We start from the raw sequence: 26,757 nt of genomic DNA, 5'->3' as shown, positions 1-26,757 counted from the left end.
CAAGGCAAAATGGCTCATTGGATATGAAAGTTTGCAGACCCCTGCATTAGAGAGTGTTATTGTAATTGTCTCGAGTCGGGGAGAGAAAGCTTAAAGGTGTAAGCACTAAGACTTTCTTTACAGCTAAAAAAATAAAACAAACAAAATATTGCAACACTTGAAACTGCTTAACCAGGGAATTAAAACACTGCTCAACAGATGTGCCCTGTGCGGATATCAAATTCTTTGCAATATTTTTATTTTATTTTATATACTCTAATAATCCCAGAGGGAACTTACTTCTCTGCAATTAACCCATCCCCTTGGGGAGCAGTGAGCTGCCATTGTGCGGCGCCCGGGGAGCATTGTGGGGTTAAGGGTCTTGCTCAGGGACCCAGAGTGGCAGTCTGTGGGAGTGGGGCTCGAACTCACAAACTCAGGATTCAAAGCGCTATGCCCTAACCACTAGGCCGCCACTCCCCTAAATATAGAACAAATATAGAAAAAATAGAACAGTAAGTGGCAACAATAGCTCCTTTAGTTGCTGTGTTGAGGATAGGCAAAATCAAACAGAAAGACAGGTTAAATACACATGATTTGTTTCATCTCTATAGTAAGAACATTAGGTTATATGTGAAGTTTTTGTTTTATAACCTCACTTTGACTCCTTTAAAACATCTTCTAGCCACTTTAGATAATAACCTTAGTTTTCATGTCCTTCGACAATTACACTACTCTAGAGGAATTTGGTTTACCCAAGTGTGCAGCTGCAATAGTTAGTTGAGCTTGAAGATGTTTAAACTGGAGCAGCTTTTTCAGCTTTTTCCTTTTTTGTCTCCACTTTATCATTCCACAATAATTTAAATCTGTTTGCACAGGAAGAGCATGCAATCTCCAGACTAGAAGGCAAGGCCAGAATGCTAAACTTAGTAAGTTATTCTAAGCCAAAATTTTGTAGGGGTGTATGTATCTATTTATGCATTAAAACCTCTGCCCCTGTAGTGGTTGGAGAAAATCCTCAATGAATTCAAAGCTCTGCTTCTAGTACACATTTAGAAATAGAATTACTAAGTACAGGTGCTGGTCATAAAATTAGAATATCATGAAAAAGTAGATTGATTTCAGTAATTCCATTTAAAAAGTGAAACTTGTATATTATATTCATACATTACATACAAACTCATATATTTCAGATGTTTATTTTGTTTAATTTTGATGATTACAAATGACAACAAATGAAAATCTCAAATTCATCATATCAGAAAATTAGAATATTACTGAAGACCAATAAAAACAAAGGATTTATAGAAATGTTGGCCAACTGAAAAGTATGAACATGAAAAGTATGAGCATGTACAGCACTCAGTATTTAGTTGGGCCTCCTTTGGCCTGTATTACTGCAGCAATGCGGCGTGGCATGGAGTCGATCAGTCTGTGGCACTGCTCAGGTGTTATGATAGCCCAGGTTGCTCTAATAGTGGCTTTTAGCTCTTCTGAATTGTTGGGTCTGGTGTATTGCATCTTCTTCTTCACAATACCCCATAGATTTTCTATGGGGTTAAGGTCAGGAGAGTTTGCTGGCCAATTAAGAACAGGGATTCCATGGTCCTTCAACCAGGTACTGGTAGCTTTGGCACTGTGTGCAGGTGCCAAGTCCTGTTGGAAAATGAAATCTGCATCTCCAAAAAGTTGGTCAGCTGCAGGAAGCATGAAGTGCTCTAAAACTTCCTGGTATGTGGCTGCGTTGACCCTGGACCTCAGAAAACACAATGGACCAACACCAGCAGATGACATGGCACCCCAAACCATCACTGACTGTGGAAACTTTACACTGGACTTCAAGCAACGTGGATGAAGTGCCTCTCTTCTTTTCCTCCAGACTCTGGGACCTTGATTTCCAAAGGAAATGCAAAATTTACTTTCATCAGAGAACATGACTTTGGACCACTCACCAGCAGTCCAGTCCTGTTTCTCTTTAGCCCAGGCAAGACGCTTCTGACGCTGTCTGTGGTTCAAGAGTGGCTTGACACAAGGAATGCGACAGCAGAAACCCATGTCTTTCATACGTCTGTGTGTGGTGGTTCTTGAAGCACTCACTCCAGCTGCAGTCCACTCTTTGTGAATCTCCCCCACATTTTTGAATGGGTTTTGTTTCACAATCCTCTCCAGGGTGTGGTTATCTCTCTTGCTTGTACACTTTTTTCGACCACATCTTTTCCTTCCCTTCGCCTCTCTATTAATGTGCTTGGACACTGAGCTCTGTGAACAGCCAGCCTCTTTAGCGATGACCTTTTGTGTCTTGCCCTCCTTGTGCAAGGTGTCGATGGTCGTCTTTTGGACAACTGTCAAGTCAGCAGTCTTCCCCATGATTGTGTAGCCTATAGAACTAGACTGAAAGACCATTTAAAGGCTTTTGCAGGTGGTTTGAGTTAATTAGCTGATTAGAGTGTGGCACCAGGGGCCATCAATTTTGAACCTTTTCACAATATTCTAATTTTCTGATATGATGAATTTAAGATTTTCATTTGTTGTCATTTGTAATCATCAAAATTAAACAAAATAAACATCTGAAATATATGAGTTTGTATGTAATGTATGAATATAATATAGAAGTTTCACTTTTTAAATGGAATTACTGAAATCAATCTACTTTTTCATATATTCTAATTTTATGACCAGCACCTGTAAGTTTCTTTGAAAAAAAAAAAAAAGGAACTGCTAATGGGTCATTAAAACCTCCAAATAATGAAATCATTGCTCATCAGGACTGCATGTTTCCCTGTACAGTTTCTACAAGTGGAAACAGAATGCTATTATCCTATTTTCTTGTTAAATAACTGAAAATGCAGTTTGAATTAATGTGCTATCATCTGGATTATTATTTGTCCTCATAAGTCTTATGAAATCTATTTGGTCCTTAAGGTAAGGCATGCAGCAGAGAGGGAAAAGGGATTTTAATGCCTTAAATCAAACAAACTGGGCTCGACATCCTGAGTGAGGACATGAGAAGAGAGAAACAGGGGAGAGGTGGGATGAGGAAAAAAGGAGAACATGAGAGAGGAAGAGAGTTGAGCGGGAGAATGACTGAGGATAAACAAACAGACGGTGGGAGGGAAGGATGGTAAGAGACAGAAAAAGGAGAGGTAGTGAAAGTGAGTGAGAGATGGGCAGGGAAGTATAAAGAGAGGGAGGGAGTAATCTACAAGAGGCAGCCATAGAGGAAGAGGTGACAGAGTAGATTATCCTCTCTTCCCTGCCAGTCTCACCATGTTCATGCTGCAGACACTGACTGTTGTCTCTTTGGCTGTCATCTTCCTCACATCTGTAGAAGGTAGGACACCGCTATTCTTTAAATATCTGCGTGTTTTGTGTCTGGCATGGATTGCATGCACCCTGCAGGTGGACAGGGTGGAAACTAAGCGATGGCGAACACAAAAAAAGAAAGAGGAGAGAAAAAGGCATGGCAGCAGCAAGGATTTAGGCATGGATGTAAACAGAAGCAGGAGAAGACAGGATGAGCATCTGAAAATTATACACATGCAGAGAGATATGCTAGCTTCTTTTTGAAAGAATAAAGCAATGGAAGTGCCGTCATTCTGCATCTTCTACGGTATAACTAAGCATCTCTTTTCTTTCTTTTCAGCTCACATTATCCCTACTGTTTCAAATCTCACTTTATTTTGTTTACACATTGCACAATGGAACAAATGCCAAGAACACACTCCCCCTCTACATATCTCACCTCCGCTCATCTCTCACACTATATTTGGTAAAGCACTGTATTTCCTTACAGTGTGGAAGAAGGATTTCTTTATATTGTATATATATATATATATATATATATATATATATATATATATATATATATATATATACACTCACCGGCCACTTTATTAGGTACCCCATGCTAGTACCGGGTTGGACCCCCTTTTGCCTTCAGAACTACCTCAATTCTTCGTGGCATAGATTCAACAAGGTTCTGGAAGCATTCCTCAGGGAGTTTGGTCCATATTGACATGATGGCATCACACAGTTGCCGCAGATTTGTCGGCTGCACATCCATGATGCGAATCTCCCGTTCCACCACATCACAAAGATGCTCTAGTGGATTGAGATCTGGTGACTGTGGAGGCCATTTGAGTACACTGAACTCATTGTCATGTTCAAGAAACCAGTCTGAGATGATTCCAGCTTTATGACATGGTGCATTATCCTGCTGAAAGTAGCCATCAGAAGTTGGGTACATTGTGGTCATAAAGGGATGGACATGGTCAGCAACAATACTCAGGTAGGCTGTGGCGTTGCAACGATGCTCAATTGGTACCAAGGGGCCCAAAGAGTGCCAAGAAAATATTCCCCACACCATGACACCACCACCACCAGCTTTAACCGTTGATACAAGGCAGGATGGATCCATGCTTTCATGTTGTAGACGCCAAATTCTGACCCTACCTTCCAAATGTCGCAGCAGAAATCGAGACTCATCAGACCAGGCAACGTTTTTCCAATCTTCTATTGTCCAATTTCGATGAGCTTGTGCAAATTGTAGCCTCAGTTTCCTGTTCTTAGCTGAAAGGAGTGGCACCCAGTGTGGTCTTCTGCTGCTGTAGCCCATCTGCCTCAAAGTTCGACGTACTGTGCGTTCAGAGATGCTCTTCTGCTCACCTCGGTTGTAACGGGTGGTTATTTGAGTCACTGTTGCCCTTCTATCAGCTCGAACCAGTCTGGCCATTCTCCTCTGACCTCTGGCATCAACAAGGCATTTCCGCCCACAGAACTGCCGCTCACTGGATGTTTTTTCTTTTTCGGACCATTCTCTGTAAACCCTAGAGATGGTTGTGCGTGAAAATCCCAGTAGATCAGCAGTTTCTGAAATACTCAGACCAGCCCTTCTGGCACCAACAATCATGCCACGTTCAAAGTCACTCAAATCACCTTTCTTCCCCATACTGATGCTCGGTTTGAACTGCAGGAGATTGTCTTGACCATGTCTACATGCCTAAATGCACTGAGTTGCCGCCATGTGACTGGCTGCTTAGAAATTAAGTGTTAACGAGCAGTTGGACAGGTGTACCTAATAAAGTGGCCGGTGAGTGTATATATATATATATATATATGAAGCTGTCATTTTAATTAATGTTTCCTATTTGGAAAAAATGCATAATCTTTATGAAGCGATCATTTTAATTATTCCTGGTCACAAACAAACTTTTCGAATGCATTTCCTTTTTGGTCTTATGACGCAGTGTATAGTCTAATCTGAGGTGTTTTTAACTGTTGTCCAGGTAATGGTGTGCAGATGCAGAGGGATGTCCAGTGTTGCATGCTGTACTCCCAGGGCAAGGTGCGTACCAAAGATGTGCTGCGTTTTGAGGTGCAGACGGAGGGACCCGACTGCAGAATACAAGCCATCATGCAAGTATTTTAGCTATCCACTCCTGGAGCTCAAGAGTAGAGAGCAATTTGAAGGCACGGAAAAAAATGCCTCTCATTAGCGTAGGGGCAGGGCTGCACGGGCCAAGCGGCATTGTCATCTTTCCAGGTCAAATTGTTATGGCATTGCTTCTCTCTGCAATTCCCAGGGACGTAAAAGTGGAAATATGTTTGAATAACAAGCTGTCTGAACATACCTTTCAGGCCAGCTTAACCCTGCAGCATTCAGTCAGTCAGAACAGCAGGGTTTTGTTAAGTAAACTACTCTATGATCTCTGATGTTTCTAGGAGTTCTCTGAAATCTAATGTATTAATAAAGTTTACTTTTGCATAAGATCCAGTTTATACAAACACTGTAGTCTTTCCATTGACTAAATACCATTATGTGCTTAAAGGTTTTCCCTACCCTTTATCTTGTAGAACCACAAATTTTAATGCACATCATTGAGACTTTAAGTGACAGACCTATATAAAGTGATGCATAGGAAAGTCTTCCTTTGTTTCAAGAGCTCAGCAGTAATTACTGGGCCACTACAGAGATCCACAGCTCAGGTGACAGAATCTGTCAAAAAGTCAGCTGTTATGGTGCATTCAATTTATGTCTGAAATCTGGAAATGTTGCCATCAATTCATTGCAACACAGCCATAACAGAGTTTTGCATTCTAGCTGGATGCTACTTGAATGAGCAGTTCTAAGATATTCTTACTTTTACTGTTTTTATGCATGGGTTTTCTATTTATGTGATCTTTATGCCCTGTTCATATAAGGACAGGATTACATGTATCCGTCCATATTGTGTCCACAGTGTATATCCACATGGATCCAGCATTTTTGGAGACCATAAAGAATCACTTTTGAAAATGGATCCATGATTGGAAAAACTTTAAAACATTACATTCCTTTGTATGTCCAAGGGGAATCTTTTCATCTACAGTGATGTGACTGGCTAGCTCAGGTGGCAAGTCACCCATCTTGCAAAAAGGGGTTTGTATCCCTATTCCTTAGGCAAGACCCTTCACGCTAATGCCTGCTTTGGAGAGTGGCGGCCTAGTGGTTAGGGCGTTGCGCTTGGAATCCTGAGTTCAAGACCCACTCCCACGTACTGCCACTCTGGGTCCCTGAGCAAGACCCTTAACCCCACACTGCTCCCTGTGCACTGCACAATGGCAGCCCACTGTTTCCCAAGTGGTTGGGTTAAATGCAGAGAGTTAATTTCGTTGCTCTGTACTTGTGACAGTGTAATGACAATAAAAACACTGGAAAAATTATGTTCTACAGTAGGTCCATCTCTCTGTGCTGCCATTTTACCGAGTTCCTCGCATGAGCTATTTTTGCATGCCCGGTGTTTTTGTCAATTGTTTTTTAGTGGCAACTCCACAAAATGGCCCTGTTTATTTACCTGTTTATTCATGTAGACTAGACCTTAGTCAGTTATAAACAAGATGTTTCATTACTCAAAAAACCAAGTAGACCAGAGTTTTTGCCTATATCATTATAATAATATTGACCGTAGTGGCCAGTTCAAACAATGAAGGAAATTGTAAAGTGGAAGGCTATTACATCTGCAACTGTCACTCCAGCACAATAGTTCAAAGGTCAACAAGACACATGACTAATCATGCACTCAACCAATCTGGGCTTTTAAGAAAGAGTGGTAAGACAAAAAGCTGGCATTATATGACAACATAAGAAAAAAATCCATGCAAGGGAACAACTTGAGCATGTGGACATTGACACCCTTGTCATACGAAACAAAAATTAAATATTTTGGCTGTCATGCAAAATCTGTGGTTAAAATGATAATAACAACAATAATAAAAACAAACAAATGAGGCACACAAATCATCTTTATTATGTGAAATGGTAGTAGTTGCATCATGCTGTGGACTGGCTTTTCATCAGCAGGGACAGGGATCCTTGTCTGAGTTAATAGAAATACAGATGACAATGAATACTTCGCAGTACTGGAAGAAATCATTTTACAGGCTGAAAAATCTTGAGATGTTGATGGAAACCCGCCAACATGTCAAAAAACCCTAAACATACAGTCATCCAAACCAATAGTTCAGCTATGGTGAAATGTGGTTCTATCAGGAGAGAAGAAGATGGCACAACTAAGAATTATTTAAATAAAAAGTAAAAAAAAAATAACAATAAAGTTACACTTTGTGTTGACATGTCACAACAATAAATCATACTGTGATTTGCAGATTTAAAGCAACAAAAATCACCAAAGTGGTATGAGTATTTTTAGAATCTACCAACTGATGTTTTTTAGTAGTTTGCTCTTTTGATTGTTGAATGTTTAAATGCATAAGCCGAGTGTTTGCTTAACCTGAGTGTGAGATTATGTATTTTCCTTTTCTAGTCTCTACACAAAGAAGGCAGTGAAATGTGCGGACCCCAGAGATCGGAAGGTGAAGAGGTTGTTAAGGAAGCTTTTGCAGAGACAAACACTCAAGTACCATCAATCCACGTGGCTGCGTCCTCATGACAACCTGCCTGTCATGTCAGAGGTCAGCTTCTAACCACCTGGCAGCTTTTAACCACTTCTTCCACAAGAAACTGGTTATATTTCTAGTGTAGGAGCACCCAGCTGACACTTGGAATTAAAGGGAAGGGCAACTCAAGTATAATGAGGTCTGCATTCCACTTAGATGAAGTTCTGCTGGTGTGCAGTTGAATCCAGGCCTCCTTAATATACTCAGGTTACTATCTCAAGGCAAAATCTGTTCAGTGTAAGAGCACAATAAGGGATCTGTAAAAGTTCTTACAATTCTACATTTGCATGCCAACTTGGCTTCAGCCAGGATGAGATTCTCACTGGATAAAAAAAAAAAAAAACAGGATTCTACTGTGTTGCAGTTTAATATGCAAGTTTAAAACAAAACATACAGAATTAGTGCAAATATTTGATAGATATTTAATTGTTCTTCTGAAAAAAGATTTATTTATTCCTAGTGATTATACCCTAATAACATTTGTCGTGATCTCAATATATAGAAAATGGGCATTTTACCTCCAAAATGATTTGTAAGTCACTCTATAAATGACTTTAAATGCAATAAAAATATATTTTAAAGTAAAAGTCCGGTCAGCGAGGAATGATCAATGGATCTATACCTAAAACTAATAAGTTTGCAGTGAATAAAGCATTAATCAGTTAAAAATATAAATAATTTTTGTCGCGATCACTGAGTCCGGGATGAGCCATTTTTGCCCAAATATAGTAACACCTCACTCCTGACATCTGCAGGTAGTGACGTTACGGTGCGGTAAGCCTAGCGCCATTCTCCCCGCTTTACAAGAAAAATCAATGGGAACTACTAGAAACATCTGCAATCAACAACAATTATTTTGAGAGTACTACACCAATGAAAATCCCGAGAGCTATACTGACAATGCCCACGTCTATGGCAGTTGGATGTTGTAATACATCACGTAAAAGTGAAAAAAAAAAGCTATTTCACCTTTCCGATTCATCATCCACCATGAGTTCATTGAGTTGGATTGCCAACTTGAAGAGGGAGGATTTGCCATCGAACTTCTGGCCAGAGAAAAAACAAGTGATATGTAGCCAACATTTCGAAGAAGAATGTTTTTTTCAAGATGACTTGGATAATAGGGCGTTGTGACAAACACAATACAGCACTGGGACTTGATCAACAGCCAGTGTTCTTTGACAAATATGGATGTCTCCGGTAAAGCACATTCAAATGAAATTACTTTTAATTAAAAACAGTTATCATTTATTGAACAGTATGTAATAATTTCATATCTAAAGTACTTTCAGAAGTTTGAATTCTGAATATGACCAGACTTTTCCTTTAATGTTTTTATGAAGAAACGCTGCTCATAGCTTGTCAGTCATACTTTTAAAGCAACAGAACCTTAAAAAGAGTTGGTGGGATTCTTCAGTTTCCACACCATGAAAGTTTCTGTTTATCCCAATTGGAAATGTTTCTACACTGCAGATTTTTTTTTTTTTTTTCATATACGTGAGCAGAAAAGTTAGCATCTTCTTTCAGCAAGCTATCTGGTGTGAGCAGTAATAGGTTGAGAACATAAAACCATGGTGAACCAACAAAAGATTCTGGATTCATTGGGGGTCATCTTCAAATCATTAAAATCTTTGAAAATGCATGGTGATATTAATCATTTCTAAACTTATTTTTTGCAATTATTCAGACACGTACAGGAAACATAAGAAGTAAAACTTCATCTCATTATGATACTCGTTACTCGTTACTAACAATAACAATAGAATTATTTACTGTAAATGCTTAATAATTTGCATCTTAGGTTCTTCTGACTACTATTCCCAAAGCCCACCAGGGTCTCCTTGTATGGCACACAGTGCCCTGAAAGATTGATTAGGGCTGTGTCCAAACGTCCTCCCTAACCCCTAAATCCCTCAATTACTATATAGAGCAGCGACTATATACTGGCCTTTACAGGGAACGCAGTTAAAGGTATTGTGGAAGATTTTTTAAAAGACCCACCCTCTCCACCTGAAAAAATATGTGTGTGCAAGAGGCTGGTAGCCATGCTGGTGGAGTATGCCTTCCATTTTGAATAAATCCCCAACAGTGTCACCAGCAAATCAACACCCACGCCATTACACCTCCTCTTCCATGCTTTACGGTGGGAACCAGGCATGTAATGTCCATCCGTTCGCCTTATCTGTGTCGCACAAAGACACAATGTTTGGAACCAAAGATCTCAAATTTGGACTCATCAGACCAAAGCACGTATTTCCTCTGGTCTAATGTCCATTCCTTGTGATCTTTAGCCCAAGCAAGTCTTTTCTGCTTTGTTGCCTGTCCTTAGCAGATGTTTCCTACCAGCTATTTTACCATGAAGGCCTGATTCACACAGTCTCATCTTAACAGTTGTTCTAGAGATGTGTCTGCTGCTAGAACTCTGTATGGCATTGACCTGCTCTCTAATCTGAGCTGCTGTTAACCTGCTATATCTGAGGCTGGTGACTCAGATGATCTTATCCTTCACAGCAGAGGTGACTCTTGGTCTTCCATTCCTGGGGCGGCCCTCATGTAAGCCAGTTTCTTTGTAGCGCTTGATGGTTTGAGAATTGCACGAGGGGACACTTTTAAAGTTTTGCCAATTTTTTGGACTGATTGACCTTCGTTTTTTAAAGTAATGATGACAGGGGACACCTGTGAAGTGAAAACCATTTCAGGTGACTACCTCTTTAAGCTCATCAAGAGAATGCCAAGAGTGTGCGAAGCAGTAATCAAAGCAAAAGGTGGCTACTTTGCAGAACCTAGAATATAAGACATATTTTCAGTTGTTGCTCACTTTTTTGGGAAGTATATAATTCCACATGTGTTAATTCATAGTTTTGACACCTTCAGTGTGAATCTTAGATTTTCAAAGTCATGAAAATAAAGAAAACTCTTTGAATGAGAAGGTGTGTCCAACCTTTTGGTCTGTACTGTATATCTGCCTCCTCTGAGGCCTTTCTTTTCTTCTCATACACTTCGTAGACACTTTTTCTCTTATGATCGTCTGCCATATTGAAATTACTGTGGTGAAAAAGGTGAGCTTCAATGACTGTCTGAAACCGTAGCTCATCACACATATACACCTGAAAGTGGTAGAGACAGCCTATGGCGACAGCAGGCCGCTGTAACAGCAAGTTCCATAATGCTTTGCGAGGAGAGTTCTCCGCGCAAAGTATTCCAGTATATATATCTGCTCGTCTAATGACCATGAATGATCACTACTTGTGATGTGCATTGTGGGAAATTTCGAGTCCAGTACTTTTTCATCCACTAGACATTTGGACACTCGTTTAAAATGCCTATATAGTTCCCTATATAGTGATTAGGGCGGACATTCGGACACAGCCTTGATGTCAAGAGAACAGTTTAAATTACAACAGGTGATCAGATCAGATCATTCCTGTAAAGACTGCACAATGTCAGCACAAATCTTGGGCTTTCGTTCTGAGATATTGTCATTTGCAAAAGCCTACCAACTCCAGCTTCTTTAAAACTGAACTGTTGGTCTTGCAATCCAAACCAAATGTTAACCACTATATCTGCATCTTAGCTGGGTCCTACCTCTGTAGCATGGTCTGATTAAATATTGCTGGAAAGATCCACTCAATGCTTCCAGAAAAAGGGAGTCCCTTAAAGATCCAGCTCTCTTAAGGACCCATGCTATCCTTTTTTTTCTGTCGACTGTGAACTGCGAAGAAATGAACTAGTTGTCTTATTTTTATGCATTTTATTGTGATTTTTAAAAATGCTGTATTGTTACATCCTTATATGTAAAGTGCTTCAAATAAACACATCTGGACAAAAACCAAATCATAATATTTAACTAAATTCATCACTGTTCAATTCAAAAAGTACTCTATCAATCCAAAAAAGGAAAGTAAATGTTGCAGTAACTCATAGGCAGTTTTTGACAAGTTGTTATAGTTGTAGATTACTGTAGGCAGGAAAGATCTTCTGTAGAGTTTTGTCTTGCACCGCATCTGGAGAACCTTCTTATTGAAGACACTCTGTTCTTGTTTATCAAACCTCTGAAGAGGAGGGTTGCTCACTGTTGTCCATAATGTTCTTCCCTTTATGAAGAATTCTTCTTTTCGAAATCATCTCCAGATGTTCTAGAGGAGTTCCTAGAACAGAGCTGACACTCTTTATTAACTTTTTGAACTTTTTCCCCAGCAGATGATGAAGGAAGAAATCACACTGTCCATGAAAGACTTTTAGAAGATAAGCAAAATCTTCCTGCAAGCCATAAAGGACCTAAGCTTCCTTAAGATGTAGTCAACTCTGTCCCTTCTTGTAGGCGACTTAACAGTTGCATCTTCAGTTGAGATTGTTGACCATGGTATTTATACTCCTAAAGCACTATTATTTATTTTCCAATGGAGTTAATAGGATTCACTTTGTTCCTGTTTCTCTTCTAAAATCTACAACAATCTCTCTTGTTTTGTTGACATTCAGCAATTGGTAGCTTGTTTCCAGACCATGCTACAAACTTGCTCACTCTACTCAGTTTCTTGTCTATCTTTGATGCACTCAATGACTGCAGAGTCATCTGAGAGAGAGTATAAGGACACACCTTATGTCAAAAATGATTGATGATGACCTATGACCTTATGTCAAAAATGATTGATGATGACCTATGACCTTATGTCAAAAATGATTGATGATGACCTATGACCTTATGTCAAAAATGATAACATATGATGTATATGACATGACCTTTTGACTTTTGAATTATGAACTCTATGACCCGCACCTGATCAAAAGAATTTCTTATAACCCTTTTATGACCCGTAAATTTCTGCACAGTCACGCATCATCACATTTTTGCTTCATCAATCAAATTCTTGAATATAAACATTGTTTTCTTCCCAATCAAAGACAGTCCCCACACAAGGAAATTTCCCTCCCACCACCCATCCCATCAGACACCCCCATACACACATACACAAGAACTATGAACTCTATGACCCGCACCTGAACAAAGGATTTTCTTATAACCCTTTTATGACCCGTAAATTTCTGCAGTCACGCACCATCACATTTTTGCTTCATCAATCAAATTCTTGAATATAAACATTGTTTTCTTCCCAATCAAAGACAGTCCCCACACAAGAATTTCCCTACCACCACCCATCCCATCAGACAACCCATACACACATACACAAGAACTATGACTCCATCATCAACCCCCCTTTCCTAAGCTAGCCAATGAAAATAGGAGGGCGTAATTATGTCCTCTTTAAATATTGCTGGGGAGAAAAGATTCTGTATTTTCAGCAAGAGAAAAAACACTTACTTTCCTACCGACAATGTCAAGAATTCCGAGAGCTATTCTTAAAAGCAGAGAACTACGCTCTGCATTGGAAAAAGAATCGGTGTTACCTGAGCAGCTTGAAGCAGGTGTAAAAAACGAGATCCGTTTTTCCGTCTGCAAAGAAATGGAGGACGCGATGGGAGAATTCGGGATCGAACCTTTGGTGAAAGATGCTTCATCTTCGACAACCCTGGACGCTATGGAAGACTCTGAGACCGCACTGTCTGTGAAAGATGCTTCAACTTCGACAACCCTGGACACTATGGAAGACTCCGAGACCAAGCCTTCCCCGGACATTAGACCGGCCGAAGAAATGGAGGACGCGATGGAGGTGAATAAAAGATGTGCGTTGCCGAGCGGAACATCTTTATTATCCGAAACGCCAATTTCCGTATTCCAAGCTTCGATCCACCCTCTCGAAGCTCCCAAGAAATCATCGTTGTATCTATGCCGGGTTCAGCACCCTCCCTTAGAAACACTGCATGAAGAATGGTCTTTAGAGGATTCTGGCATGGTTGGGGCGTGGGGATACATCTTCAAATACGAATCCGGTGAGCTCTACCTTTACCAACTGGATCAAGAAGAGAAGCTCACACCCTTTTCCAACACATGCAACCTTACCTATAATGACTGCGCAGTGCTGAGGTTGGTGGTCCCCTACAATACAGAAATAAGTGGGGAATTGGCTACACCAGATCGGTCAGAGTTGATCGGTTTTCCATCCGATGTTGAAATCGTCAACGGAGAGATGCTTTTTAGCGCAGTTTGGGAAACAAAATCTATCACAAACGGGGCCTGGTCTCTCCGAGCGAGCAGGCGACGGAGCTACGAGGCTTTTTCCCCCGACCTGTTTGTTTTAGAAGTTTTCAACATAGAAAGTGGGATCTTTAGGACCATGCTGGCGATACCTTTTAGTGTATGGCGCCAAAAAATGTTCGAAATTGGGGATCGAATTTCCAACCTGTTCCGGAGTTCGCGCTGCTGGCTTGACATTCTGACTGTGAAAAAAACCCTCTTTTAGACACGCCCTCCATCCTCCACCCTATATATTTAGCGGGAGGAAGCATACCAGCACACATCCCTTCAAGAAGAGGCGAACCTACAGCTGATAGAATGGGGTCGTACTGGGATTTATACTCTCCTATTTCCCCCACACTGACTCCATTTCTCCCACCTTCACCACCCTACCCTCCATCACCGGTGCTTTTTCCAGACGAAGCTAATCATCCACCATCCCCAGCGCCTTTTCCAAGCGAGACTAATGAAGTAAATAACCTGAAGGAGGAAAAGAAATTGCTTCCCACTCTTTCCGAGTCTGATGAAGACAGGGCGGCGGGAGCCTCACCTGATTCGTCCGAAGACGAACAAACCAGCCTCATCGTGCATCCGGCGCAGACTCCACCGATTATAAACGGGGAGGTGGATGAGGATTGGATCTTTTCCTCACACATTGCTATAGTAAAAACAGCCGTGCTTCATTTGCTTAACAACGTCGCTTTGGAATATAATCGAGAGACTTGTTACGGATGTCAAACAGACCACCCAAGTCAACTACAGCATCAATGTCTCGAAGCATTGAAAGAAGAATTCTATCAGACTAACTTTATCACGCTTCAACGTCGACTCAAAACACCGCATCTCATTCCAGCCATTCAACATCTGATGAAAGAACGCGGACAAGAAGCGGAGGATTTCAGGGTGAAGATAATTGTGGAGACTCTTTTGTACGAACTCAGATCTTGTCTTGACTGTGTGCCGCTGTTGAAGAAGTGTATCGGAACAACAGAGAAATTTACAAAATCAAACAACTCTGTACTATTTCAAACATCTTTGGTCGCACTGAATGAATGATGTGCTATTTAGTTGCTTTTTTATCTTCTGTATCACTCGGAAGTGATTGAAAAAAAAAGAAAGAAAAAAGATTTAAAAAAAATAAATAAACGTTTTTTCTTTTTCATTCCTATTTTGTTTTTTTTACATTTCAAGTTTTTACAATTTGTAGTTTATAGATGTGATTTGAAACGTTTTGTTTTTACATTTTAAAAGTTTTGTTTTTACATTTTGTAGTTTGTAGATGTCATTTGAAAAGTTACATTATGAAGAATTTTTCTGGGTTTTGTGTTTTTGTGTTTTGTTGTTTTACTCGTTTAACCGATGTAAATAAAGGAGAAAAGAATAAAAAAAGTCTCGTTATTTTTTGAGTGCTGATGTAAGGAATAGGATGTCTGACCGTGAAGCTATAAGAAAAGTCTACTATAACCCTTCCAATCCTGGAAGTTTTTGGGGAAAAGATAGGTTAAGGAGAGCTTTGCAGAATGAAACTGGGGAAAATATTAAGGTAGCTGAGGTTGAAGATTTTTTGTCGGAGCAAGACGCTTACACTCTCCACAAACCGGCAAGACTTCATTTTCCAAGGAACAGAGTTTTTGTCTCGGGGCCGATGAAACAATTTCAGGCAGATCTTTGTGACATGCAATCTTTAGCCGACCAAAATGACGGATACAATTATTTATTAACGGTAATTGATTTGTTTTCCAAAAAGGCTTTTGTCCGACCTCTTAAAAAAAAGACTGCCTCAGAAGTAGTAAGGGCGTTTGAATCTGTGTTTAAAGACAGTAAAATTCCTAAGAAGATTCAAACCGATGCAGGGAAAGAATTCTTTAACAAAGACTTTAAGGCCTTAATGAAAAAATATGGAATTATCCATTTTGCGACAGCCAGCGATGTGAAGGCCTCCGTCATAGAGCGATTTAATTGTACCCTCAAATCAAGAATGTGGCGATATTTCACCGCTAATAACACACGGAGATATCTGGATGTGCTTCAAGATCTTGTAAAAAGTTATAATGACACCTTTCATTCCAGCATAAAAATGACCCCTATGGAGGTTTCCTTTGAAAATAAAGACCAAGTCCTGAGGAATCTTTACGGTCGGAAGGTGGGGAGAGAAAGAAAGAAGGCGGCAAAGAGGAAATTTAAGAAGGGCGACCCGGTTAGAATTTCAAAGTTAAGAGGGGTGTTTGATAAGAAATACGAACAAAGCTTTACGGATGAAATCTTCACCATATCCGAATGCGCCGATCGTTCTCCTCCTGTGTATAAATTAACGGACTATGATGGAGAGCAGATCGAGGGGTCTTTTAAACGAGTTAAACCCAAACAACAAAACACAAAAACACAAAACCCAGAAAAATTCTTCATAATGTAACTTTTCAAATGACATCTACAAACTACAAAATGTAAAAACAAAACTTTTAAAATGTAAAAACAAAACGTTTCCAATCACATCTATAAACTACAAATTGTAAAAACTTGAAATGTAAAAAAAACAAAATAGGAATGAAAAAGAAAAAACGTTAATTTTTTTTTTTTTAATCTTTTTTCCTTCTTTTTTTTTTCAATCACTTCCGAGTGATACAGAAGATAAAAAAGCAACTAAATAGCACATCATTCCTTCAGTGCGACCAAAGATGTTTGAAATAGTACAGAGTTGTTTGATTTTGTAAATTTCTCTGTTGTTCCGATACACTTCTTCAACAGCGGCACACAGTCCGAACGAAGATCTGAGTTCGTACAAAAGAGTCTCCACAATTATCTTCACCCTGAAATCCTCCGCTTCTTGTCCGCGTTCTTTCATCAGATGTTGAATGGCTGGAATGAGTTGCGGTGTTTTGAGTCGACGTTGAAGCGTGATAAAGTTAGTCTGATAGAATTCTTCTTTCAATGCTTCGAGACATTGATGCTGTAGTTGACTTGGGTGGTCTGTTTGACATCCGTAACAAGTCTCTCGATTATATTCCAAAGCGACGTTGTTAAGCAAATGAAGCACGGCTGTTTTTACTATAGCAATGTGTGAGGAAAAGATCCAATCCTCATCCACCATCCCGTTTATAATCGGTGGAGTCTGCGCCAGATGCACGATGAGGCTGGTTTGTTCGTCTTCGGAAGAATCAGGTGAGGCTCCCGCCGCCCTGTCTTCATCAGACTCGGAAAGAGTGGGAAGCAATTTCTTTTCCTCCTTCAGGTTATTTACTTCATTAGTCTCGCTTGGAAAAGGCGCTGGGGATGGTGGATGATTAGCTTCGTCTGGAAAAAGCACCGGTGATGGAGGGTAGGGTGGTGAAGGTGGGAGAAATGGAGTCAGTGTGGGGGAAATAGGAGAGTATAAATCCCAGTACGACCCCATTCTATCAGCTGTAGGTTCGCCTCTTCTTGAAGGGATGTGTGCTGGTATGCTTCCTCCCGCTAAATATATAGGGTGGAGGATGGAGGGCGTGTCTAAAAGAGGGTTTTTTTTCACAGTCAGAATGTCAAGCCAGCAGCGCGAACTTCGGAACAGGTTGGAAATTCGATCCCCAATTTCGAACATTTTTTGGCGCCATACACTAAAAGGTATCGCCAGCATGGTCCTAAAGATCCCACTTTCTATGTTGAAAACTTCTAAAACAAACAGGTCGGGGGAAAAAGCCTCGTAGCTTCGTCGCCTGCTCGCTCGGAGAGACCAGGCCCCGTTTGTGGTAGATTTTGTTTCCCAAACTGCGCTAAAAAGCATCTCTCCGTTGACGATTTCAACATCGGATGGAAAACCGATCAACTCTGACCGATCTGGTGTAGCCAATTCCCCACTTATTTCTGTATTGTAGGGGACCACCAACCTCAGCACTGCCCAGTCATTATAGGTAAGGTTGCATGTGTTGGAAAAGGGTGTGAGCTTCTCTTCTTGATCCAGTTGGTAAAGGTAGAGCTCACCGGATTCGTATTTGAAGATGTATCCCCACGCCCCAACCATGCCAGAATCCTCTAAAGACCATTCTTCATGCAGTGTTTCTAAGGGAGGGTGCTGAACCCGGCATAGATACAACGATGATTTCTTGGGAGCTTCGAGAGGGTGGATCGAAGCTTGGAATATGGAAATTGGCGTTTCGGATAATAAAGATGTTCCGCTCGGCAACGCACATCTTTTATTCACCTCCATCGCGTCCTCCATTTCTTCGGCCGGTCTAATGTCCGGGGAAGGCTTGGTCTCGGAGTCTTCCATAGTGTCCAGGGTTGTCGAAGTTGAAGCATCTTTCACAGACAGTGCGGTCTCAGAGTCTTCCATAGCGTCCAGGGTTGTCGAAGATGAAGCATCTTTCACCAAAGGTTCGATCCCGAATTCTCCCATCGCGTCCTCCATTTCTTTGCAGACGGAAAAACGGATCTCGTTTTTTACACCTGCTTCAAGCTGCTCAGGTAACACCGATTCTTTTTCCAATGCAGAGCGTAGTTCTCTGCTTTTAAGAATAGCTCTCGGAATTCTTGACATTGTCGGTAGGAAAGTAAGTGTTTTTTCTCTTGCTGAAAATACAGAATCTTTTCTCCCCAGCAATATTTAAAGAGGACATAATTCCGCCCTCCTATTTTCATTGGCTAGCTTAGGAAAGGGGGGTTGATGATGGAGTCATAGTTCTTGTGTATGTGTGTATGGGTTGTCTGATGGGATGGGTGGTGGTAGGGAAATTCTTGTGTGGGGACTGTCTTTGATTGGGAAGAAAACAATGTTTATATTCAAGAATTTGATTGATGAAGCAAAAATGTGATGGTGCGTGACTGCAGAAATTTACGGGTCATAAAAGGGTTATAAGAAAATCCTTTGTTCAGGTGCGGGTCATAGAGTTCATAGTTCTTGTGTATGTGTGTATGGGGGTGTCTGATGGGATGGGTGGTGGGAGGGAAATTTCCTTGTGTGGGGACTGTCTTTGATTGGGAAGAAAACAATGTTTATATTCAAGAATTTGATTGATGAAGCAAAAATGTGATGATGCGTGACTGTGCAGAAATTTACGGGTCATAAAAGGGTTATAAGAAATTCTTTTGATCAGGTGCGGGTCATAGAGTTCATAATTCAAAAGTCAAAAGGTCATGTCATATACGTCATATGTTATCAATCATTTTTGACATAAGGTCATAGGTCATCATCAATCATTTTTGACATAAGGTCATAGGTCATCATCAATCATTTTTGACATAAGGTGTGTCCTTATACTCTCTTCTGAGTATTTCTGCAGGTGATAGTACTCTGTCTGGTAGTGGAAGTCAGAGGTGTACTGAGTAAAAAGGAGTGGGTGATAGCACAGTACCCTGTGGTGCTCCTGTGTTGCTAGTTACTTCCTTAGTCTTTCCAGTTTTACAAACTGAGGTCTGTTATTTATGTAATCAATGATGCAGGCAATTGTCAATACCTCCACTTGAGTCTTTTGGAGTTTCTGAAAAAGTAAGTCAGGATGAATTACGTTAAATGCAATGAAGAAATACAAAACCAAGTTTGTCAGGGGGCTGTCTGCCTTGTCTAAATTATAGTGGGTTTGTTGAAGCAGGGTGTCTGATGGCATATTTAACTCCAGCTCAACGGCAATAAGCAAACTGCAGGGGGTCCATAGCTGCTTGTATTCTGGCTCAGATGGACCAATAAGAGTCTATATAAGATATTCATGATGTGGGTTGTCAGGGCAACAGATTTATAGCCATTGAAGACTTTTGGCCTCTTTAGTTGACTTCTAGAGACAGACAGGTGAAAAGGAACTTCCAATTTGTCTGAAAAACCCATAGAGGCAGTATATGGCCAAGGGTAGAGGTGGGAGATAAATTATTTGAGGTGTAACAGAGAAGCTTTGGGTCAAAGGAGGACAAGATGTCCATTGGTCTGAGGGCAAGAGAGCAGGAGGATTAGCTTTTTCCTGAACTGAACAATTTAAAAATGTATTCAGCTCATTGGCTTTGTCCAGACTTCTCTCTGTCTAATCATTCTTCTGCTAGAAGCCTGTGTTATTTATCACTGACCACAAATGTCTGATATTCTTCTGTCAATGCTTGCTTTCCAGCCTCTTACTGTATGCCTCCTTGCTTTCTCTTATCTTCACCTAAAGTTGCCTCTGTTAACTCTTTAAAAAATGACTGTCTCTTTTCCTGGAGGCTCTCGTTTTCTTGTTAAAAAGTTCTTTCAGATCATTTCTGATCTATGGATTCTTTTTTTGGAAGAATTTCATGGTTCTTGTGGGGATAGTATTGATAGTCCAAGGTGTACCCTGACTTTTGCCCCACTGCGGCACTGACAGATGAAAAAAAGGGAATGGGTGGGTGGATGGATGGATGGATGGATGGATGGATGGATGGATGGATGGATGGATGGATGGATGGATGGATGGATGGATGGATGGATGGATGGATGGATGGATGGATGGATGGATGGATGGATGGATGATGAGGATGGTTTTATTCACACAAAGGTTTATGTAGGCAGTCATTATACAAATGTCCTCTCCATGTAGCTGACACACCCATTTCAGTCTGTGGCCTCAAAAAATATCAGTGTTCTTTCATTTCTTATAACCATGTTCTTGCAGTTGTTTGTAATGCAAATTGTTTATTATAAAGTGGCTTCTATTCTGAGCAGAGAAAAACAAGATTGTGAACCGTTTTCCCAAGAGAAAATCTTACTTTAGAGATGGATAAGTCCTTGTCATTTGCATAAAACCATTCCATAGTTTTGTTATTTCTTGCATTAATTAAACTCTAACCTTGTTATAAATAATTCTTCAACTTGATATTTATTTATAAAATACACTTATCAACAATTCCTAACCTCATTGTTGCTCATTGTGGATCACCTTCTCAACTGATGAACTGTTTGCTACTTTTGCTTCCACAGGACAAGAAAGACAACTGGGCAGTTGTTAATGGACAGTGATAAAGCACCGTCAGCAGTGGAGTTAGTCGTAGTCATACGTGAGGCTTCTATCATTTTATTAGAATGAATGAGCTTTTAGTGAATTTGATTAATATTTTATCACATTTTTTATATCTAATCATAATTTTTTTTTATTTTGCAGGCCAAGTAATCATTCAGCAGCTCGTTGGCTAGACCCTGCGATGCTAGCTGACATTCTAGTCATCTTGTCTCTCCTTATCTGTCTCCTTGGGACCAGACCTAGGCAGCAATACTTAATCATATATATATATATATATATATATATATATATATATATATATATGTGCGCTTCAAATATTCCCAGCTGGAACAGTCTCAGAGGGGGGAAGATTATTATTAATAAAATAAGTTGCAGTGATTTTTGTTTAATGGCTTGTACTGTTATTTGCCAGAGTCTGCCTGAAAGTATTGCCCTCTAAACCAGTGTAAACTAGTGGCAGATGTGAGATCAGTGAAACAGCATTGACATTCATATATTATATCTGCAATATACTCTGTGCTTATTTGTGACTTGTGGTGGATAAATAATGTAATTATATAGATGTCTTTTTGTCAAATTCAGCTGAATGTGAGAAAAATTGAAAAACTTGTTTTAATATAACCTTGCACCTTGCTCTTTTCTCCTTTGGTTTTATTTTGAGGATTTTATACTACAGCTTAAAAGTCTTTATTCAGGCCAGCTTGGAATTTCATCACAAAATGAGGGTTTCTACTGGCTTTGATATAATTTTTAACATATTTTGTCTACTTTGTATATTGACTGTAAAATATCTGCATTGGATCTTTTGAAATTTGAGACATTGGCATCAGCATAAGATCTACTTATGATTTAGAAATTCACTTTTGCCTCTTAAATTAGTAGTTTGTCATTGAATTATGCCAAAGCACTCATGAGGCAATCCAATACATGACGAAGCTGTTAAAAGTTAGAGGGCTCTAATATGTTTGAAGCACAAAAAACATTGTGATGTAGAGGAATGCACTGTATATCAAGCAAATTATTTTATAAATCAAACTGTAACATTAACCAAAGCTGATTTTGTGTGTTTTTCTTTTATTGAGGGGGGGCTTTATGTTTAGTACATGCTCATACAGTCTACCGTGAGGAGGTTTGTCATAAGAGTACAAATGAAGGAAAACTTACAAGCTGAAAAGCAGGCCAGATTTACCTGAGAAGGAAGGCAATCACAGGTAAAACAGAAAGGGGGACACATGTGGACTGAAACGGAGAGACGCATATGGAAAGAATCCAGAAAAAGGTCTGAGAAGCAGAAGGATCTTAAGCTTCACTAGAGATGCAGGAGATATTAGGTGGATGTGTTCTCTTTTCATGTTAAAACTAGTGTGTAGGTATTTGGGCCTCAGTTAAAATCTGCCAAACAATCTGAAGAGTGTAAGTAGGCTGGATTTTATTGGAGTCTAAAGGCACAAATTCCAAAAAATGAGGCAGGGTGCTACAGTAACATTAGCCCGCCTTGCTTTAATCACGTCGGTCTCTATCCCACCAAAAGGGGTGATTCCAACAATCACGGACCCCCCTGCAGGTTAATCGGTTAGTGTTGCTGCTTTTGCAACTTTTTACCTATTCTGCAATAGACTGGGAAACTGTGGTAAGAAAAAACATTGTAAATGCAAATTTAGCTAATGCTACATTCAAAACCCAAGCCACTCTGTAAGTTCCAGATTTAACAAGGAAAAGAAGAAATAACTCAGAGGAACAGCTAAGCTGCAGGAAGCCTGATCCAACTGGGTGGGGCTGGTACTGACTGGCAGATCCTTCTTTCTTGGCTGAAATTCTGAGGTTAACCTCAGTTTATTGTGGGGATTTTCCTAAATATCCCCACAGATATTTAGAGGTGGGATATTAGAATAATTTTATATTACATAGAATTGGTTAAAAAGACAATGTGGAATCTCATTTTAAAAATGCCTACAAGAAGAAAACTTCCCCAGCATGTGTATATATTCAATTCTACTAAATTCATTATTGATTTCCTTGTACTTTTCTATTGTGCTGGATGTTGGTCAAACCAACGTGAATCATTAAACAAATCCTTGTCAGCATTAGTGATTTATTATTAACAAACAGAAGCATTTAGCAGCTTAAAAAACTGTACCCAGATGGTATGTTACTTGCCAATGAGACTCATTTGTATGCTGCACTTATAGACTTTATTTTCAAAATTAACAGACAGAAAATGGTATGGAGAGTTCACACAAAGGGAAGAAGTTAGGCCTCTAGGAGAGAGACCCCCGTACAGAGAAGAAGCTGATACATCTTGCATGTATACATCTTATCAGGCTTGCTGGACATGTTAGTGTCCCCTTGTTTAAACCAATACATTTCCTGGCCCATCTTAATTTGCCAGAGATCATATGGACCAAAAATAAAATTTTGGCACAAACTCAACCCTTTAGACTAGAATATGAATGCTGAGTTGCATCCCAAAAAAGGATCATAGGCAGAAGTTCAACTGAAAAAACTGATTGCTCTCCTACATCCACCTGCAATACAGCCAATCAGCTTTGAACCACAGCTTCACAAAAGCCAATCGGCATCCAAAAATCATCTTAAAAGGCCTCTGATACGCACCTGTCTGCTCCTGTGTGCAGGTGGTGGATGCGTTATCTTACTGCATTCAGATGACCTTGTTTCAACCCACCTCCAGCCCATCCTCCACAATCGTAGCTAAAGCTTCATCAGAGTGTCATTCCTCCCGGACTCTTACTGCATTCCCTGTCTCATCTCAACCGATCCGTCAGAAGACCACCATGTTGAGCCTGGTTCTGCCAGAGTAGTTTTTCCTGAGTGAAGCTCTAATATCAGCTCACACAGTCCACTGGATCTCCCCATAAATCTCAGCAGACCGTCTCGCTAACCAGCAGTCTACAGACTGACCAACTTCTCCACTCCACCACCAGTTTCAGGCCTGGGGGGGAAACAGCGTTATTTTTTGCTCCTGTTCATGCATATCTATCTAAATTAAACGCAATGTTTCCTACCAAGGTCTAAACGCCAAAGACAAAGTAATTGTATCAATACATTTTTTTCTAATTGTCTTTTCTCTTGGTGTGAGTTTTTCAGATTGAAATACCATAGCCATTGTGAAGCATGGAGGTGGAAACATCATGCTTTGGGTCTGTTTTTCTGCAAAGGGAACAAGATGGCTAACCCATGTTATCAGAAGAGTGAATCATGATATTTTGAGCCTAAACCTCTTTCATCAATGAAAGCACTAAAGTAGTAACTGGGCTGGGTCTTCCAGCATGACAATGATTCCAAACACACCACCTGAAAGAGTGGCTCTGTAAACAGCATTTCAAAGTCCTGGAATGACCTACATTAGCTAGTCTACAGACCCCAACCCCTTATGAAATTTGTGGAGGGAATTAAAAGTATATGTACCCCAATGAACAGCCCCAAGACATCACTGCTCTAAAGAGGAGCTGCGAGGAGATAAGGGCCAAAACACCAGCAACACGGTGTGCAAATCTGATGAAGACTTTAGAAAATGTGGTACTTCTGTCATATCAACAAACAGTTGAAGTGTACCCATAATGAAAATTACACCCTCCCATCTGTTTAAGCAGAAAAACTTGCACAATTGGTGGCTAACTAAATACTTATTTGTCCCACTGTAAAACACAAAGGGTATTTGCAATGAAAATATAAACAAAGTCTGTTATGAGAGCTCATCATACACTGATAAATTACTTAGGGCCAGATTTATCAAGATCCAATTTTGCGTGCAGTAATTTGGGCTCGCAAACTGGAATTTTGCACAAGGGGCTGAACCATGGTTTGCGGGTGATTTAACAAGAGCGATTGTGTAACTGGTGGCAGGTGCAAAACTGTTGGAGACACCCTATTTAAATAATGGTTTTGTGCGTTTTGTGGTTTGCGGCAAAGTAGTTTGTAGTTTGTGCAAACTAGTGCATTAAGAAATTTAAATCTTACAGTGACACCCCCACCCCCTCCAAAAAAAAAAAAAAATATATATATATATATAATAATAATAATAAATATATATATATATATATAAACTTTGGCAACCTTTATTCCCTAAGGTGGTATGTGGCTGAATTTCTACTTCACTGCAGTAAAAAAAAAACAAAACAAAAAAACAGGTGTTTTGTATTGGCCTGTAGAAAAATGCACATACCAAATGGCTCACAAGAAGTGACTGTGGATGAGATTACTGCGCGTACGCATCCCCGCAGCATTGGCATGTTGCTCCACAGGCGCAGGGGGGAGGTCGGGGTTCTCCGGTAGGGCGTCAGGGCGACATGGCATTTAGAACGTCGGACAGCACTTCTGAAAAACGAGATTGGGAGATCCCAGATGCAAAAAAATGCAATGTTGCAAGGAGTTTTGTGATATCTGGTATTGCGTGGGTCCTCCTTGTGGCTGGCCTCAAATCCATTCGGAGTTCCCCCAACAGCTCCAAAATGGCAATGCTGGATAAACGATATGTTTTGATGATCGTTTCCTCGTTCATTCCAAAAATATTCACAATGAGTGAAAAAAATGCGTTCTCTGTGTCTCCTTGCTTCATTTCCATGTCTCCTTCTTGCGACAATAACCGCTGCCATGTGTGCGCAATTAAATATAGAGTCAGATACCGTTAGCAAAATTGCTTTCAGGTTTGATAAATCACTTTGCGAGTGCTAAATCAATATATTTACATGTTCTCCTCCTACAAGATGCACTTTTGCGTGTAAACGCCCCATATTGCATATTCATTGCAGAAAAAGTACTAAATGGATAAGAGGCGCTATTTAGCACATTTTAAAGACCAAATCCTTTTAGCACGCTGTTGATAGATCAGTTTGTACATTTTTTAGCATGCGCAGTGAAATAGCTCACATTTTTATACACGCAAAACAACAGAGGTTGTAAAGGGAGTGTGGTAGTTTGGAATATTGTATCAATTGCACTGATTTATTTAATAATATTCTCTAAATATTTTAGCATTAAATTACACAACCATGTTTATTTTGTCAAGAAATTTTTCTTTCTTTATGTCTCTGCAGCACAGGGTCTGGTATGGTGGCCCTGAAGTGCAAACCACATCAACAAATCCTTAAACACAACTACAAATTTAAAAACACAAAAACATATTCAAAAAACCCTAACATATCAAAAAATGCAACAATACATTCAAAAACACAATGACATTAACTTGAAAAAAAATATGTGTAAAAAAAAACCACAGCAGCATAACATAACAAAACTGTTCAAACTTTGAATGAACAAGCATAAGCAGAATTACCTCCGGTTTAAAACGGTGCCTTAGGTCTCAAGTTTCCTATAATATCTTCCTTCTCCAGTACATTAATGTCATTGTGATTCTGAAAATGCTGTCGCTATGTAACTTTAATTTACTTTTGTCAAGTAAAAATTTTTTTTTATATATATATATATATGTTGGGGGTCTTGTATATGTTGTTGTGGTTCTAAATATATTGTTGCCCTTTTTTTGTTTGCTTCAAGTTAATGCCATTGTGTATTTTAATGTGTTGTGTTTTTGAATTTGTAGTTGTGATTAAAGATTTGTTGATGTGGTTTGCATTTCAGGGCTATGGTACCTCACAGATTTGAAACAACTCAGGTACTTACAGAAAGTAGAAGGATGAACTTCCTCCACTAATGATACTGTTATCATATACAGTTCTTCAATTCAAATCTTTGTCAAACCACTAAAGAGAAGAGCAGAATTTTAAAGACAGATTTGTAGAGTTCAATTATACCTGGTAT

At 39.8% G+C, this 26,757-nt stretch overlaps 1 protein-coding gene across 1 annotated transcript; it reads left to right on the top strand.

The window, feature by feature from the left end:
- The first annotated feature begins 3,083 nt into the window (after positions 1-3,083).
- On the top strand, positions 3,084-22,031 carry ccl44 (chemokine (C-C motif) ligand 44). The gene is made up of 5 exons (XM_038281126.1): positions 3,084-3,310; positions 5,265-5,394; positions 7,782-7,929; positions 20,940-21,016; positions 21,121-22,031. Exons 1-4 carry the CDS (start codon positions 3,247-3,249, stop codon positions 20,976-20,978), a joined length of 381 nt encoding a protein of 126 aa, XP_038137054.1. The 5' UTR covers positions 3,084-3,246; the 3' UTR covers positions 20,979-21,016; positions 21,121-22,031.
- Positions 22,032-26,757: the final 4,726 nt, after the last annotated feature.

This window comes from Cyprinodon tularosa, unplaced genomic scaffold (genome assembly GCF_016077235.1).
Source record: "Cyprinodon tularosa strain WSP-4 unplaced genomic scaffold, ASM1607723v1 ctg167, whole genome shotgun sequence".
In the NCBI taxonomy this organism is placed as follows: Eukaryota; Metazoa; Chordata; class Actinopteri; order Cyprinodontiformes; family Cyprinodontidae; genus Cyprinodon; species Cyprinodon tularosa.
The sequence above is the reverse complement of the archived record's forward strand: the minus strand, read 5'-3'. Positions and strand labels throughout refer to the sequence as shown.